General features: G+C 38.0%; 2 protein-coding genes across 3 annotated transcripts; one reads left to right on the forward strand and one right to left on the reverse strand.

Moving 5' to 3' along the window:
• The first annotated feature begins 671 nt into the window (after positions 1–671).
• Positions 672–16,004, forward strand: rhobtb3 (Rho related BTB domain containing 3). The gene is made up of 12 exons (XM_052587552.1): positions 672–1,190; positions 2,127–2,367; positions 2,586–2,778; positions 4,875–5,032; positions 6,375–6,483; positions 8,217–8,603; positions 12,337–12,446; positions 12,626–12,728; positions 12,906–13,079; positions 14,337–14,503; positions 14,572–14,668; positions 15,225–16,004. Coding segments are annotated over exons 1-12 (1,860 nt in total). The 5' UTR covers positions 672–1,188; the 3' UTR covers positions 15,344–16,004.
• On the reverse strand, positions 13,790–17,707 carry glrx (glutaredoxin (thioltransferase)). Of its 2 annotated transcripts, none has more exons than XM_052587551.1 (3): positions 17,189–17,707; positions 16,737–16,852; positions 13,790–14,689 (listed from the first exon to the last, which is right to left on the reverse strand). In XM_052587551.1, the coding sequence occupies exons 1-2, from the start codon at positions 17,390–17,392 to the stop codon at positions 16,739–16,741; spliced, it is 318 nt and encodes a 105-aa protein (XP_052443511.1). In that variant the 5' UTR covers positions 17,393–17,707; the 3' UTR covers positions 13,790–14,689; positions 16,737–16,738. The 2 variants fall into 2 exon arrangements, with proteins under 2 accessions (XP_052443511.1, XP_052443510.1); XM_052587550.1 differs by lacking the exon at positions 13,790–14,689 and adding an exon at positions 15,008–15,358 and having other exon boundaries at positions 17,189–17,696.
• Between the last annotated feature and the right edge of the window lie 380 nt (positions 17,708–18,087).

An 18,087-nucleotide genomic window follows, 5' to 3' on the forward strand; every position in this document is an offset into this window, starting at 1 on the left:
ATTTTACAAAGTTAAAAAAAAAATTTACTGCATTTTTTATTAAATAAATGCAGCCTTGGTGAGACCTATATATAGGAAATCCTATATATAATCTATATATAATATTATATTAAATTATACTGTATTAGCTTGGCAGACAGACTGAAAGAAAACAGCAACCTCCCGCTTAAATAATGAACAAATAAAAAATCCAATCAATGTTTGTTTGTTTATATCATACAGTAAATGCTATTACCACCTTCTATTAGAGAATCAGTGCCTTTAAAGCCCATAATATAGAGGTAATAGTTGTGTGTCCCACGTGTGTCATGCAGTGGTGTCAGCATGCCACATGTCTAATTACAGGTGCTTGTGAAAGCAAAGCATAAATATTGTTATCTCACACCCAAGGGCCTCTGGGTGCCCCTATAGGGACCCCTGTCACATCTCAGCTCTGGCACAGTGGTGGGCTCTTTTGACTTTGGCTAGGGTACCAAAGGAAGCTCTCATGGCCCAAAGCGGATGTGTTTTGCATTAAACGAGCACCATATTCTTAAAAAAATCTGTCTGTGTAGTTGGTTTTGCTGTTGATTGAGCCTGCAGTGAGACTGCATTTTTATTTATGACAGTCAAAGACTCTCTCGAATCACGTAGCTATTAATGACTGAAAGTGCCATTGGTTTGAACAGACAAGACAGCAGAGGCACAGCAGTAGCACGAGCAGCCTGTGTGCGCAGTCCATGTGTGCGGTGTGGACAGCAAGTGTCCACGTCCTTCCGATCGTTTGCTGAGTCAGGAGGCAAACCCACTCGCGCTGCTCTGTTTTGTTTTCCTCTGTATTCTTATCTCGTTGACCCATGAGCTTTGACGTTATGCTTAAGTGACGTCTGGTTTCTGGGCTCAGATCATGCGTCCCGGGAAGCGCCGGATCCCTGTTTTCGGTGGAGTATGAACTTGTTTGCTCTAGCGCAGGATCCATTGGATCGTTTCTGCTTGGATGTGTGTGTTTACAGTCGGTACATTGCGCACCTGACGCTCTTTCACTTCGCCAGCGCGTGTTTAAGGAATGAACCGTTCGCTTTTTCATTCAGCTGAGGGATTGTACCGTGTCCGACCTTCATTGCGGAAAACAGCCGGAGACTGATGTGAAAGCCACCCGCTGAAGTACGTGCTCCCCGAGCCTTGATCCAGCGGACGGTTGTTGTGATCATGTAAGTATGCATATGATTCTTCCTTTGCCATGACCGAAGCCCCTATAGCGCAAAATTGACAGTAGCACATACAGATCAGTGCACTAACTGGTCATTGACACAATGACATTTGCACGCATGCATAGGCTGCATGTGCAATATTAGTAACAATAATAATTATATATATATATATATATATATATATATATATATATATATATATATATATATATATATATATATATATATATATATATATACATACATATACATATACATATATATATATATATATGTATATGTATGTATGTATATTATAGATCAGTATTATGATAACGTAGTCACACGTGTATTCACATTGTCTTACTATATCTTACATTTGAAAATAAAATTAGAATTTGTTTCATTTGCTTTTTTAAATAATTATATATATATATATATATATATATATATATATATATATATATATATACACAGCATATGGTATATTAATACCAGTGTGGTAATTTACAGTTAACAGGTTTTTACTGTTATATATAGATTTGTCAGCTGTGGTTACTAGAAAATCATAGTAAAATACTGCCTGTATATTTTTCACTGATAATAACCTATTTCATTAAGTGATAAAATGTTAATATACAAATCTACTTGAAGTTAATTCATTGTTTTTACTTGCAAATAAACAAAACACAAATTTGACAGTATTTTACTGTAAAATTACAAATGATGCAGTGTTGACAGCTACAGTACTTCACTGTATATGGAAGAGAAACTTACAGTTAAGCAATTAACAGATTTTTAACTGGTTCCAATTTTTGAAATTTTCTTCCATAAGAATTACAAACATTTTTCAGTGCAGAGAGAGTTGAAGACTGTGTGTAAATGCTGTGAGCTGTGATTAAAGACAACCGGTTGGATTGTAATTGTAAACCGCTAGAGGCTTTCTATGTTCAACAGGTCTGTCCACATAGTGGCCCTGGGAAGCGAGTGTCCTGTGGGCGTCGGGCCTGGGGACGAGACGACCGGCCCGGGACAGGTCCAAGGTGGCTTGTTGTGGAGTTACCTGGGTCATGGAGCTCGGGAATTAGATCCAAACTCGGTGACACCATCAAGGCATCCCTTGAACCCTGCATTTATGGAGTACCAGTCTAGAGTGTTCGGGGATGTCAGAGTGATGGTGCGGGATTGTCCCAGTTGGGTGAGTAACAGAATGAATGAGAGAGGGATGATTGGATTCTAAAGCAGGATTAGGGTTTCTGCAAACTCTGGGAAGGGAGTTGTTTCCACCTGATTGGAGGACTAAGAGGAATTTATCTATTGGAGTGATATCCATAAACTGATTGGTGGAACAGGTTCTGAGCTACTGAGATATGCCCTTATAAACATCACAGGTTAAAACTTTCGTTTTAATCGCAGGACCTTTTAGACAGCGACTGGGCGAGTGTCCGGAGCATTCTGGATCAGGCCGACATCGTGGTCATTAAGTACTCGGTCAACGACAAACTGGCCTTTCAGAAGGTCCGAAACGTCTACGCCCCAAGACTTCGCCCTCTTCTTCGACACTGGGGTGTTCCTGTGATTCTGGTAGCCGTGGGGGCGAGGCTAAATGGTGAGATGTGATTGGCTGTTTCTGTTTTGCATTTGTTTAGAGTACATTGGTGGTATTTTTCTCCATTACGAAGGTTTAAAGAAAAATAAATGACTATCAGCCTTTCGTAGTGCAGACTTGGGAGATAATGGGCTTAATGGAAACAATTCAACTAAACTCTGGTTATAAAAATTGCCTGATGATTTTGCTTATGTGTGCTTAAGTACTGTAAGCAGAGCAAATAATGTCAAGTACTAATGATAATTAGGATTATGCATAATTTAATCGTAAATTCCTCATGCCAATCAAAGCATTAGACAGTCAAATTGACTTTTAAACTTTCCTGAAATGACAAAGAGCAGAATTCACATAATAGAAATAAATGAAACGTATGGTACAGTGGTGTTGAACTAGTTAATCTTCAAAAAGCAACACAGCATATGAGAAGCTTCTGACTTCAAGGAAAAAGAAGTCGTCCGATCGAGCCGAGATTCGGAGTTCTTTTGATGTGCTGCATGCGGCTGCGCCGTAAGCGTTTGTTGAATATGCTCATTTATAGACTCAGAGCACTTAGACCACAGATTTGGCTCCATTCGCTATAAAAGCGGCAGCTCTGTGTTCACAGTGTGACCTTTGAGATGTATAATTCATCAAGATGTGACTCCATCCAGCTACATCATTTATCCCTGAAGGATAATGGATGAGAAACGAACACAATGGGTTTGTTTAAGACTTGCGGAAGGCTCTTGGGCGGGTTTAAAGAAAAACTACTAATTAATCAATTATAAAAATGTAAAATTTTAAGAAGTAATTTATATATATATTTCTTCAATATATACTACTTCAATATTTTTTTTTTATATTTTGTTTGTTTGTATGTGGTTACTAGAGAATGGCAAACATGTGAACGTGTTTTTAAATTACTGAAAATTCTTAGGTGGTATCTCAAGTCAAAATTTGATGTCAAAGGGAGTCAGCTGACACAAATCTGGGAATCCCTGCTGTAAACTGTACATCCCTGCGTTCAGTCACAAACAGTGTAGAATGAGTTATTCAGACAGTTTAATGTAATAGTCTACTCAAATATAATATTCTGTCATCATTTACTCAACCTCGTGTCATTCCAAACCTGCATGACTTTCTGCAGTTTCCTTTACAGTATAAATCTGACAGTTGTGATTGAAAGAGGTCAAATAATCCTGTAATAATTCTACCAACATTATGCATGTAAATGTTTGAATCTTTTCTCAAGATGATTCAAAAGTACCTTGCAGTGCTATATGCTGCTCGCGTGTTAGCATCTGGTTTAACATAATCTTCATGCTAATGAGTTTGTGTCATGAGAACTGTGCTGTATTTCCTGTTGCTTTGCTTGGAGGGACCCAAGGTACACCTTTTTCCATTTCTCCAGGCATTTTCTTTTATTGGCTACAGTGATTCATTCCTTTTCCTGCCTGTGCCCTCTTCACGTCTCTTTCTTCCACTCTCACTCCATTTATCTCTCTCTCCATTTAGCTGTCTTTTCTTGCTATCATTTTACGTGCTCTTCTGTTCCCTGAGGCATTTGCCCTCCTGGCCGGGCCAGCGCCTCCTAACACACACACATACACATTGTTTTTATCCAGCTATCCCTGCTCTCTCATTCTGTCACTGCCACTCTCTCTCCGCACGTCCGGACACACACGTACTGATGTTTAAATTTACGCTGGTATAAACTTGAGCTGGAATGCAGTGTTACATAATAAAGGCTCAGATTTTGTTGCTCCATATGTCTGCCTGTTGACATCTCTCTGAATGTTATGCACTCTCTGTCAGTTTGAGTCATGCTTTATTTGACCCCTTGTTCTACAAATGTCATTTGTATGTGCATCAGTAATACGTTTGCATATGCATATACACTTACAAATTGGCATGTGTGGTTCCATGGAACCTTTACAATGCACAAAAGTTTCCTTATAGTGGAAAAATAGTCATTGAGATTAGTAAATGTCTTTTACACTAAGAAAATCATGGTTCTTTTAAGAACTGATCACTTGATGGATTAGTGGATCTTCTATGGCATCACTGTGAAAAATGCAAATCACATTTTTATTGTTTCCTTCTGTCACCCTCCACAGATGACGGCCCGCCGTGCACATGTCCTCTGTGTGCGTCCGACTGGAGCAGCTGTGTGCCCCACAGTGAGGGGCTCCAGCTGTCCAGGGACCTGGGGGCCACTTACCTGGAGTTGCCCTCTCTAAACAACTTTTTTGTGGGTCGTTACTTTGGCAGTGTGGTAAGTGTCTTTTTTTCTCTTAATCTTTGTTAAGAAGTCTCATAAGTATGCAGAAGAACTGTACTTGTGGTTTAGCGGTTCCAGGCTGGTAACCATAGGGTTGGAGGTTCAAACCCAGTAAGAGGTAATTTATAAACTCCATGCCTCGGGTGAAATATAAAACCCATCCATCACCACTGAGACCTTGGGCCCCGGTTGCTCCAGGGAGAGTGTAATAAGTGTACTATAGGTCATGTTGTATTAAAGCATCTGCTAAATGGCTAATTGGAATTTAAAGGAGTCATATGATGCGATTTCCATTTTTCCTTTCTCTTTGCAGTGTTACAAGCTCTTGGTGCATGAAGAAGATCTGTAAAGTTGCAAAGACTAAAGCCTCAAATCAAAAGAGTTATTCTTTATAAAAGTTAAGACTCTGCCAAGCCCCCCTAAAATGGCTCATTCAAACATGCCCCCACATGTCTATATCACTATATGGAAATATTTGCATAATGCTGCCCAAATGTTCACGCAAAGAAAGAAGGAGTGGTTTCAGCAACCACAGTTAGTGTTGAAGCAGCCATGTCAGGGAGATGCTGTGTGTATCTAGGCGAAATCACGCGTGTGTGAGAGAAAGAGAGAGAGTCTTTACATTTATTTTTAAAGATGAATATAACGATTATGGAAAGGGGCGTTACATTTCTGACGAGTGCTTGCAGTGTTCGGCCAATCACAATGCACTGGGTCAATTGGCCAATCAGAGCAGACTACGCATGTCGGAAGGAGGGACTTTGTAGAAAACGACGCATTTGAGAGAGGCGGGGCATAGAGGGCCAACAAAAATAAATAATGTGTTTTTTTAACATTAAAGCTTGTCAACATATTCTTTTACACCAAATAATGATCTTTAAAAAAGCATCATATGACCCTTTTAAGAGCATTTAAGCTCTCTTGACAGTATCTATCACATGCAATATGGGGACAGTATTTTTTATTTTTTTTTAGTAGAAGCTGTTTATTCAATTAAAAAAAAAATACAAAAATGTACACTATCCATTGACAAGGCTGTTTGTGGTTATGAAACTCACACTAGGCAAAATACTTTTATTAATCAGCCAATCTTGCCCCATAGATTTAATTTTCAAGTGTGCATAGCTGTAACTGTGATTTTTATTGTAAAGGTATGAAATTTTGTTCAAAAAGTTAACCCTTTAAGGGTATAGTGACAAGCTTTTGTAACCCTAAAGACACAATTTTTTTTTTTACATTTCTAACTAGCTGCAAATATTCCTCGATATTTGGTGTTGGTGTGATTTGTGGTGTACTTGGATGTTATTTACATGCTTGCCTTTGAATCTTCACACAGCTGGAATACTTCATGATTCAGTGTCTGAAGCAGAAAGCCAAAGAACGGCCAGACAAACGACGGGGGCAAAGATTTAACGAGCCCCGTCCTCCTCATTTGGACCAGCCAGGTTAGTGGCTGATGAGCTTTCCTCATTATTATGTGAGTGATGTGTCTGGTGTAGTAGACATCTCAAAAAGATCATCATGCAGCTTTCGACGTTTCCACTCCCCTTTAAAACCGCTCTAATTTTGGCTAATCTCACTAATAACTACTTGCAATTTGCCAGGCATCTTATCTTAATCTCTGCAAAGCGTTCGGGCTGCAAAATGTGCACAAAATGGCAATATTCATCAGTAACCGAGTCAATGAACTCATCTGCCATTTAGGATTGTCTGCTAAAGGCTAGAAGTATTCTGCACAAGATGAGCACTGCTAGCACTGACACTTAGAACAAGAAGCCAAAGCTTTCTGTAGTGTGTTGGTGTGGCTCCAGCACTACTTAGGCTCTTTTTATAGAGCACAGCCCGTAAAATATGTAGGGTATTGAATGCTGGGAAACCGTTGGTGTGGCCTCAAATGAATGGTTATGGAGTTCATAAAGTACAACAGTAATATATGAGGAAATGTACCTATAATACAGACATAATGAACAAACAACATCTGTTTGTTGTGCTTGTTCTATTTCTTTTTTGTACGTTATTGTGGCCTTCCTGTAATCCTCGTTGTTTGGAATTTGCTTCCACGTCATTTTTCTCGTTGCTCCAGTCTTATTACCGGAGCCCTTACTCATCCCGTCTCATCTGCTTTGCTTGTCTCATCATTCTCTTTCTCCACCTTGTTCCCTTCACACTAAAAAAAGTCCTTACCCACCATCCTCCTCTGCTTAGCTCACCCTGTTTCACCCTTTCTTTTACCCATTTCTTTTATCTTCCTCTCCTTCACATCCTTTTGTGTTCTTTAACATTCCCTACAGGAAACAATAATCACAGATTATATCTTTTTAATATCACGGTTGTTTCTGCTAGACAGCATCGAAATTAAATAGAGAAGCTGTCAGCAATATTGAACACATGCAAGGATGCATACTTTGAAAATACATTGGAAACCGAGATTTAGCATAATTGTTTCAGCATACTATGATTCGGGATTTGAGAGTTTTCTAATTTGAATGTAGGAAAGTATCACTTTTAATTTTTAACTAGAAATGCATAAATGTTTGAAAGAAAAGAGGCACTGGAAATTATATGGCATTCAAGAAATTAGAAATTAAAACAAGAAATGTGTAACTGTATTCAATGAGGATGCATTAAGTTGATCAAATGTGTCAATAAAAACATTTAACAAATAAATGTTATTTTTTTAACATGCTCTACTTTTGAACTTTAGTTAATCAAAGAATCCTAAAAACAATGTATGACCATTTCCACAGTAATGTATTAAATGTCCATCTAAATGTTTCAAATCAGCATATTAGAATGATTTCTGAAAGATCATGTGACACTAAGACTGGAGTAATGCTTCTGAAAATTCAATTTTGCCATCATAGGAATAAATTAAATTGTAAAATATATATTAAAATAGAAAAGTTATTTTAAGTTGCAATAATATTTTACATTATTACAGGTTATCACAAAGTCAAATTTCAATTTGAACACACTTTTCACAATATTCATTTAATAGCTCTGCATTCTTACTCCACGTCAACAAGTGTCTAATTTTTTAAAGGTATTTTAGGCAACATCTCTGCTTTGTTGATACTTGATTGAAACATAACTCAGACCCACATTTAGTATCCTGAGCTATAAAGATCAACATCTGAGCTGTAAGGCTGTCCTATAACATCCCATCCATGTCTTACAGCGCGTCTTCCCTCGGTGAGAGTGGAGGAATCTTCCTTCTCTCAGGACTTGCAGTGGCTCCTCGAACGCGGCGTTCAATTCGCAGACGTGGCGTTCTACGCTGGGGACTCTGGGAAGGAGCTGGGCTGGGCGCACGCGTCCATTCTGTGTGCCGTCAGTCCGTACTTCAGACAGCTGCTGGTGGGACGGCAGGCCTGGGAAAGGCCTGTTTCACGCTGCACCTGCAGGGACAGAGACGGCCCCAACTCGCTTTTGTCCACCTGGGATGGAGGCATAGATGATCTACCCAGAGCAGACGGACACCCTCCAGGACACCTTTCACGGCTGGTTGTGAAGGACCCGCTGCTCTGTTTATGCCTGTGGGAGACGTTAATGTTTCTTTACAGAGGTGAGAAAGAACGTGCGCTGTTTGCAATATTACGGCTGATGTTGTTTAAGGCAACTGCTGTTGGATAAAGGGCAAAATATATTGATGTTTATGGCTTTTTTTCATAAGAAAGAAAAATCACAGATGAGAAAATTAGCAACTCTTTAAGAACAAAAAATTGATTAAACAGAGCAAATGGAGACCTTATGCAAAGGACATTTCTTTAAAAAAACAAAAACATACGAATAATCATATAAAACATTTGTAATATTTTTTTAAATACATTTTGTTTACTTTTTATGTATTTAATATATATATATATATATATATATTTTATATATATATCTAATTACTGAGAACATGATTCTCTAGCTGTGAATAGTTATATAATATATTTTAATATTTTAAATACATTTATTTTCTTTACTGATAACCTAATTCTCCTGAGCTATAGGAAAAACACTGCCAATCATATAAAACATTTATATTTGAAATAAATGTAAATTTTATTTTAATTACTGAGAACCTAATTCTCTTAAGCTATGAAAAAAAGGTGCTATTAATCATATAACACATTTTAATATTTTACATACATTGCAATATTTATTTAATATAAAAATATTCGAAAATGCTAGTAACACATTTTATTTGTTTTATTTTATCTTGTTTATTTAACTGAAAATCCAAGTCTCCTGAGCTATGAAAGAGCAAATTTCCTCTAGGTAGAGCTTCTTTTATTGCTGGTGTTTATTTATTGGCAGCATTTCTTTTTCCATGAAGAATCCTGTCACAAACGTAAATATGACGCGAGATTAGCATGATTGAAGGAAACTGTTTGAAAATGCTTCCTCAGTTCTGCTGGTTTAGGCGTCTCAATTGAGTTACGGTTGAAATGTTTCTCTCCCATTCACTGTCTTATCTCTTCAAGAAGGATTTTTATAGGACAGTTTCATAATTAAAATGGCTTCAGTTTGGAGGCTGTCTGTTTGTGTCTAAGCCCTGGCTGATTTATGGTTTTCTACATGTGCATGTATGATGGCAGTCCACTCTATGAGACCCTGGAGCTGTGGGGCTGATTACCATGCATGGGAGGACAGAGAGATCTGTGTGTTTGTGTGTGTGTGTGTGACCATATATGCATATGAGGAAACAAGAGAGGGAAAACAAAAGATATGATATACAATATATGTGCCTCTATAAAAAAAAATAATTTATGATTATGGTAAGTGCTGAATTTCACAAAACCTCTCAGTAATGTTTCATGTAATACTTTACCACAAAATGTATCTTCATTTAAAAATCTATCTATTTTCTTTCTTACTTGCATTGTGTCATTATTTTTATGGCAATTAAGGATACATTTTTTTAAATATTTTATTATAGTATTTGTAACTGGCTTTATTTTATGCTGATTTAAAATTAATTGTATTATAGTAATTTACAGTACCGAATCTAAAAAAAGAAAAAAAGAAAAAGAAATCTAAAAAAAATAAAATAAAATAAAAAATAAAATTACAGTAATTATTGTGCTCAGTAACTTTTTGTTTATAATGCAAGCTATATGGCAAACATCTCTTCTTGGAAAGAATATATATATATATATATATATATATATATATATATATATATATATATATATATATATATATATATATATATATATATATATAGACGCACAAACACACAATACAATTATTGCATACAATTATACTGACATCTTGTGGTTTGAAAGCAGCATCGTTCAACTTTTTCTGTTATTGATGTCGTTGTTGAAATGCGCTATTGAGATCAGCCATGTTTAATTTATTCTGAGCTGATGTTACCTTATTATAATGGGGTTACCACGTAAAGCAAGTAGCATTCCGCTGGTCATGTGATCTCAACTTGATAGCCCACGTAAAATGCCTAACAAGTACTTTTAATTGCAAATTTAACTCTTTTTAAAAAGGGAAAGTCACCGTGGAATGTAATGACAATAAAGTCAGCGCATTTCCTTTATGCAAACAATGCATTTATTTTGATTTTGGGGTGAAGTGTGTCCTGGACATGCTTTTCATGACATTCAGGTACACCGTTTTGATTCTGTGCTTGTATTAGCCCGTCACGACAACATTCCTCATAAGCTGGGAATATTACCTCCCGTTTCCCATTCTTTGGGAGCTCTGATGCAAAATGGAGGCTGGAAGGATGGACATGCATCTCAATCAGGTGTTCAGAAGAGGCTTTAACAGTCCAGGAAACAGGAAAGGATATTATAGACTCATTTATCAGAGTGAGGCCATGCTCACAAGGTGAGAAGGTGAGCCTCATACTGATGAGATCATCTCACCCTGCTGCTGATACATGGTTTGATTTTTCCAGAGGCCAATTTCCTCCCGTGAACCAAGGGCGGTCGTTACATTAACGTAAATGATGCGTGGAAACTCATTGTGCGTGGTTTCTTTCAGATCAGATCCCGCTCGGCTAGTGTCTAGACAGATTTACGAATGAGGCTGAGTTAATATTAAATCAGCTCAGCTGTGACGGATGAGCATTTTTATGTGACAGAACAGTGGAAACTATGTCTTTACTATGAAATAACACCAGTTAAATATTGGTTTTATTTTCTTAGCTGTCACCAAGAAAGCTTGATTCTTGTGGAAAACGGCTGTTCCACCACCTTCTTTGTGGCTTTTTGTATCCTGGTATAGTTAATGGAGAAGAGAAAGCTGAGAAAAGGCTCACATAACCTTGTTTTTAAAGTTATTTTCTTAAAATAACCTGGTGGAGTAACTGAATCCACCAGCCCTGTACACTGGGTTCTTTATTGGCTTTGATGGTTCCATGAAGAACCTTTATTTTTTTTTTTTTTTCCTCAGATTTTTCAAGATGTTCTTCACATGGTTCTTTTAAAGGAATAGTTCACCCAATTAATTACTCACCCTCATGTCCTTCATTTTCAGAACTCAAATTAAGATATTTTTGATGAAATCTGAGAGCTTTATGACCCTGCATAGACAGCAATAAAACTGACACATTCAAGGCCCAGAAAGGTAGTTAGGACATCATTAAAATAGTTCATGTGACATCAGTGGTTCAACCTTAATTTTCTGAAGCTACAGGGATACTTTTTTTTGTGCACAATGAAAACAAAAATAATTAATTTAATTCAACTATTTCTTCTCTTCAGTGTCAGTCTCCATGTGCATTGTGCATTCCTCTGCTTGTAAACAAGGCGCAGCCAATCCAGGTTCTACGTCAGAACGTCAGCTCCTTGTGTTGTGGTACTCTCGTAAAAATCACAACGAAGACTGACACACAAGAGAAGAAATTGTTGAATACATTTGTTTACTTTTGGGGTTTTTTTGCGCACAAAAAGTTTTCATTACGGTTGAATTACTGATGTCTCATGGACTATTTTACCTGTTGCATTGCTGTCTATGCAGGGTCAGAAAGCTCACGGATTTCAACAAAAATATCTTAATTTGTGTTCCGAAGATTAACAAAGGTTTTGAAGGACATGAGGGTAGAGCGTAATTAATGACACAATTAGAATTTTTGGGCGAACTATCACTTTAAGAACTATACACTGAAAGGTTGAAAAAAGAGTGTACCTCCACTGGGAGGTTGAACTGTTGGTTAAACTGCAAGATCTGAGCAGCCAGTGTAAAAGGTCGAGATCTACTCCACGGTCAGCCGGACAGCCAGTTATTGCATGTGTGAGCAGGATGTTTTCATGGATCAGTGCATGCTGGTGATGTGTGTTTTTTCACAGGGGCTTGGGAATGGGAATACCTGGAGGAAGCTATTGCTGAAAAACTGAAGAACCCTTTGGCCGTAGCCCAGCTGATTGACAGGATACGCTCATTCGTTGGAAGAGAAAAGGTATCTGTCTGACAGACAGGAGACACTCTAAAAATACTACAGAACTGGACTGTGCAAAGGTTTTATTTTTCGAATGATTTGCATGGCTGACCCGATTTCTCAATTCTAAATGCTCACAGTGCAAACAGTATTCAACGCCTCAAATTGTGTACTGCAGTGTCGATTCATTGTGGTTGCAGGCCCCCAGGGACACACCCAACCCCCGCTCTCAACAAGGTCCTTTGACACTGGGAAGCCTCTTCAATTCCCCTCTATACTCTGATGTCATCTTCATGGTGCAAGGCAAGAGTCAATGCTAACCCTCATGTGCATGTATACAGACAATGGTGCATTGATTCAGAGTGCTCAAAGGTGGAAAGTACAAGGGAGGGGCTTATGTTTGAGTCAGAGCTCCTCTGTAATGCTTGACTCCATGGGTGTAAGTGTGTTTTAAGAGGTCAGCTGTGCATCTGCTTGCAGGAAGTGTGCTGCCAGCACACAGAGCCGTGCTTGTGGCCCGCTGTGATGTTATGGCTGCCATGTTCAGTGGGAAATATGCAGAAGCACGAAGTCGTGTGGTGCCAATACATGGAGTCTCGTCTGATACCTTTCTGGCTTTCCTGGAGTACCTCTACACTGACACCTGCTGTCCAGGTGAGAGTGTGGTTATCAAGGATTTTTGCAGAATTTGGCTACTTTAACCCTGTTGCGGTGGGTTGTTTTCATGTCTGCCAGTTTAAGTGACCCCAATAATATGATATTTAGCCACAAAAATGCGCATTTACCAATGACATCATTACGTTGAGCGCAAGAACCGGTGATCCATTTTCTTCAACCGGTTCATTGAATCGAACTGTCCGAAAGAACCGGTTCGCAGGAAAGAACCGAACTTCTCATCACTACAGGTGATCCGAAAACTGATGCAACCGGTTCTTGACTCGAGGACGAGTCAATCTTTCATTCGTTTGGCCCAGATTCTGGTCCAGGATGCTGATTGGTCAATAAAGTTTTTCAGGTGTGCTTAAATACACAATATGATTCAGAGGACTTAACTACAATTTGAGAGAATTACTCAGTCCGAGTATCAAATTATGCAATAGAATGAGCAAATGTAATTTCTTAATACTAAATGTTCACAGTACTAACAACATTTAAGGATGAACAAATTATTTTGTTTCATTAAATATTTTTTTTATTGAAAACACACAAAACTATGGAGCCCCGCACATGACATGCAAGAAAAAGTAATCATTCAGAAATCATTCTAAAATTCAGATTTGCTGCTCAAGACACATTTCTTGTTAGTATCAACAGTTGTGCTGCTTTAATGTTTTGTGGAACACAAAAATAGAAAACAATAGAAAGACAGTTTAAAAGAACAGCATTTATTTGAAAAAGAAATATCTTGTAACATAAATTATTTACTTTCAGTATCAGTATATATATTTTTCCATTAAATAAATAAAATATGAGATCTTATTGACTCCAAACTTTTAAATGGTAGTGTAAGATCTTTTTTTTTTTGTTATCTGTTTAGGTAATAATATAAGCATTTACAATATTAAGTGAGAATAAATTGGGTTCTTCTGTATGTTGTGCCTAACAATGGCTTTTTACATTCACTGTATTGTGCATCATAATCCATATGTTTCAAATGAGTGACATGTAATGATTCAGGTTGTATGTATCATTAAACAATGAAGGAAGGTTTAGTATGTCAGATTGTTTGACTCGTTCTGTCAATCAGTGTCATGGATGCTTCCCCATTCATATCAAGGACATTAAACAACACTGTTGAGGGAATAGATGCAAATAGAGACTGAGTTTGATTGACAGGGGGTGGATATGAACTGAGGTTGATGGAGGGGGAAACAAGAGGTGATTGACAGTGCTGTGTGTCTGTGTGTTCAGCCAGTGTGCTGCAGGCCATGGCTGTGCTCGTCTGCGCCGAGATGTACCAGGTGAAACGGCTGCAGCACCTGTGTGAAGTGTGTGTCTGCGCGTATCTTCAAAATATGCCCAGTCGAGAACTAGCATCTACTGGGATCAGTGTGATTCGCTTACTGAAGAAAGCGAAGGTGAGTCTATACATCTCTATATCAATACATCTGTGATATACCTGATCTCATCTTCCCTCTCTCATTAGTGTCACAACGCTGACCAGCTCTATGTCTGGCTCCTCCATTTCATTGCCAATAACTACCTGATCTTCAGTCACAAGCCTGACTTCCTGGAGCTATCAGGTGAGCCGTCTGCTTGACCACCTGGAAGGGATGTTCAAGCGCATTAGAACACATACACACACACACACACACACACAATCATCTCTAAGGCCAGATCCCAACACCCTGAGAGCACTTCTAACAGCTGCTGCTGCACACAAGCCCATGCAAATCACTACCCGCTTCTGTCAAAGCCTCATTAGGAAACACTGAGAGCAACTGTAAGGTCACTTTTGAAACAAATGTATCATCGTCAGACCTAATTAATATGTCCTGCATTTCCACACGCACTTGGCGAATAAATAAAAGTGTCGTCTCATGAATGGTATATCTGTGAGTCAATGAATAGAACGAGCAAACTTTGACAGGAAAATATTTTATTTTCAGGTTTTTGTAAGACTTCAGATTTTTCTTATAGACTCAATGTGAAACAAATGGAGACAATTACATTATTTCAATTGAAGAACAAGGTAAAAAGAATCTGGTGGACGGATATTATGCTTTGTTGAAATGCACTGGCGTTCAGCAGGAGGGAATGTCGTAGAAATATTTTCCTGTAATGCTTTTTTTGTGACAGATGAGGAGCGCGAGCAGGTGGAGCGACTGCGCTGGCCCTCCAGAGGTTACCTACAGGAGCTCAGCGAGTACCAGCAACGCAGACGGCAGATCCGCAAGTCTCGCTGCACCATCATGTGACCCCTTCTTGACGCCCTGCGGACCAGAAGGCAGGGTGTAAAACAGAAGATGCAAATTAGAGATTCATTTAAATACAGGATGAAAGAGACCTGTGTTTGACTCCTGGGTTGACGGTGGATGCTGATGTACTCTATTCACACAAACTTTGACCTCTGAACCTGTGTTATTAAGCAGACAGCTGTGAATTCTCACTATGCGCCGATGCTCTTCTATGTGGATAATTCTATAGGAGCGATTATGCCTGATTGGTGCAATAAACTTCCTCTGCGATGGATTAATCCCAAAGTATTAAACAGGGTAGGGATCATCTCATACTCTTTCCAGAGACTGATATGTTACTCTCATGGTCAGCCATGTTATGTCATGGTGAGATTTCTGTTTCTGAATTCAGTGGTTACTCCAGCAATATGACTTGAATACATTTCTAATATTATTTTTTTTTCCCCCATGAGATTGATTTGAATTTGATGCAACTATTTTTGTAACATGTACATCTGAGATTTTTATTTCAACTAATAACATACAAAGTACGCATCCAGCATGTGGATCGCCTCTTAGTGCAGTTAGTATGGTGGACGTAGAGCCGATTCTGGCTTTCTTTAGTCTAAGTCCAGTTATGTTTGACCCTCATCTCATGCAGAATAAAGACATTTTAGAAGGATGCTTGTTTGTTTTGAGAGGCTGGGGCTTTAATCTAAACCTGTGGTTCACAAGGGGTGAGTCGTGATCCAAAAATGAGTCACAGGTTCCAACACAGTCACTGATGTTGGGAAAAGCAATGATACTGAAGATGAAAACTATGTAGGGTAACAGACAACATGAGCCAGACAGGGTTATTATAGTTAACTACAATTTTGGTACTTGAATTAAAAATAAAAGTTAAAATAAAATATGATAAAATAAATATTAAAAAACTTTTTTTTTTTTCAATGTAGTTCACCTTGATGAACTAAAATAACTAAAACACTGAAAATAAGTCTACATAGACATACAAATGTTAATAAAATTGACAAAATTAAAATAACACACACACACATATATACACATATACATATATATACACATATACATACATACATATATATATATATATATATATATATATATATATATATATATATTTTACACACTACACAGTTTCAGTCATACTAAAATAATATTGTATTTAAATTGTGGGTCAAATATGGTTTTCACTGACCAAAATATGTTTTGTGGAGTGAATGGCTGCTGAAAGAAAAAGCAGTTTCTTATCACTTCGTCAACATTTCTTTGTAAAATACACAATTTTGAGATAGTGGCCACTTGATGTCTAAAGGAAAATCTGTGCCCTGAGGCTAAACCACTGATGTATATATTGTTTTTTATATTTTATAAAGAAGGACCGTGTATATACCTTCACTGCAGAGATCCAATTGCCTGCAACATGCCCTCCAGTTTTCCAGAACGGTCCAGACCGTCGACATCACTTCCTCCTCCAATGCACTGTTCGCCTATGAAGACCCGAGGAACCTGCAAAGAATACATGGAGAATTCAATGATGGAAATAAATGTAATACATTGCATGGCAAACGAATAAAGCATATGACTAACATGCAATGGGCAGGGCCAAAGCTGCTGGTCAAGCTATTGGTGACTCAGCATTTGTGCGAATAAGCGAGTTAAAAAAATATGGAGATATTTACTACCATAATAATATATAATACTGAGAATGAACTTTAAGATAAAAAGAAAGTTTTGTTTGAAGTTAATACATTTACTTTAGAATTAGTGTAGCTGTGGCAGTGTGACGTAATGACTGACGGTCTGGTCTAAAATAACAAAAAGTGTTATCAAAATGTTACTCACGGTTCGCGCGCCTGTGATCTGGTGAAGATAGTCTTGGATGCCGCTCATGTCACTGCGTCCGCTGATATCAATCAACTCGAAGTGTCCACTTTTGAATTTATACTTTGACAAAACATCCTTAGCGAGGACGCAGTAAGGACAGCTCGGCTTCAGAAACACGACTACTTTGTCACCCTTAATTTGCGCCTTAACGAATTCTGCCATTGCTCTTGATGTTACGTTAGCCTTCTTGATTCCAGACAAGCACAGATGTTTACGACCGCAGGGAAGTCAAAAACGAAACTATTTGATTTTCCGGGCTGTGTAACGTTAAGTCACGTAACCTTAGTTCCCGTCGGTTCACACCCTTCAAAGCAAGGAGGGAATAAAACTAACCACACCTCGGTTTTTTTTTTTTTTTTTTTTTTTTTTAATGGATTGGGGGAGGCATGACTGTTTATGAATGAATTTAGGATTTCGAACGAAATCTTTAAACGGAACGAATCGGTCTCTTCTGTGATAGTTTGACTTCAAAAACTGACGATGGTACAAACCAATAGGATTCGAGTGTGGTCCGTGAAAACGTATTTCATTGGTTTGGTCTATAAATCGATCACGTTACTCCTCCTTCATTCAGTGTGAACAGGTGTTCGCAGTTGGAGCGGCACTGAAAGAGATTTATGTAAAATATTACTCATCGTTATACACAAATTTTCAGTGTAGGCACTCGGAATATATATAGGCAATTGTTTTCTTCTATTTTATACCTTGACAAATGTGGCAGGTATTTTTCTTGAGTTGCTTGCTGGAGATTTATTGCTCTTACATAGCCTACTTGTTTAGGTCGTGAACGATTCTTTTGGATTTACAATTTAATGACTCATTCAGGACACTCAAACATTAACCGCATTTGCTCTAAT

The sequence above is a fragment of the Carassius gibelio genome, chromosome B21 (genome assembly GCF_023724105.1).
Source record: "Carassius gibelio isolate Cgi1373 ecotype wild population from Czech Republic chromosome B21, carGib1.2-hapl.c, whole genome shotgun sequence".
NCBI classification, from domain to species: Eukaryota; Metazoa; Chordata; class Actinopteri; order Cypriniformes; family Cyprinidae; genus Carassius; species Carassius gibelio.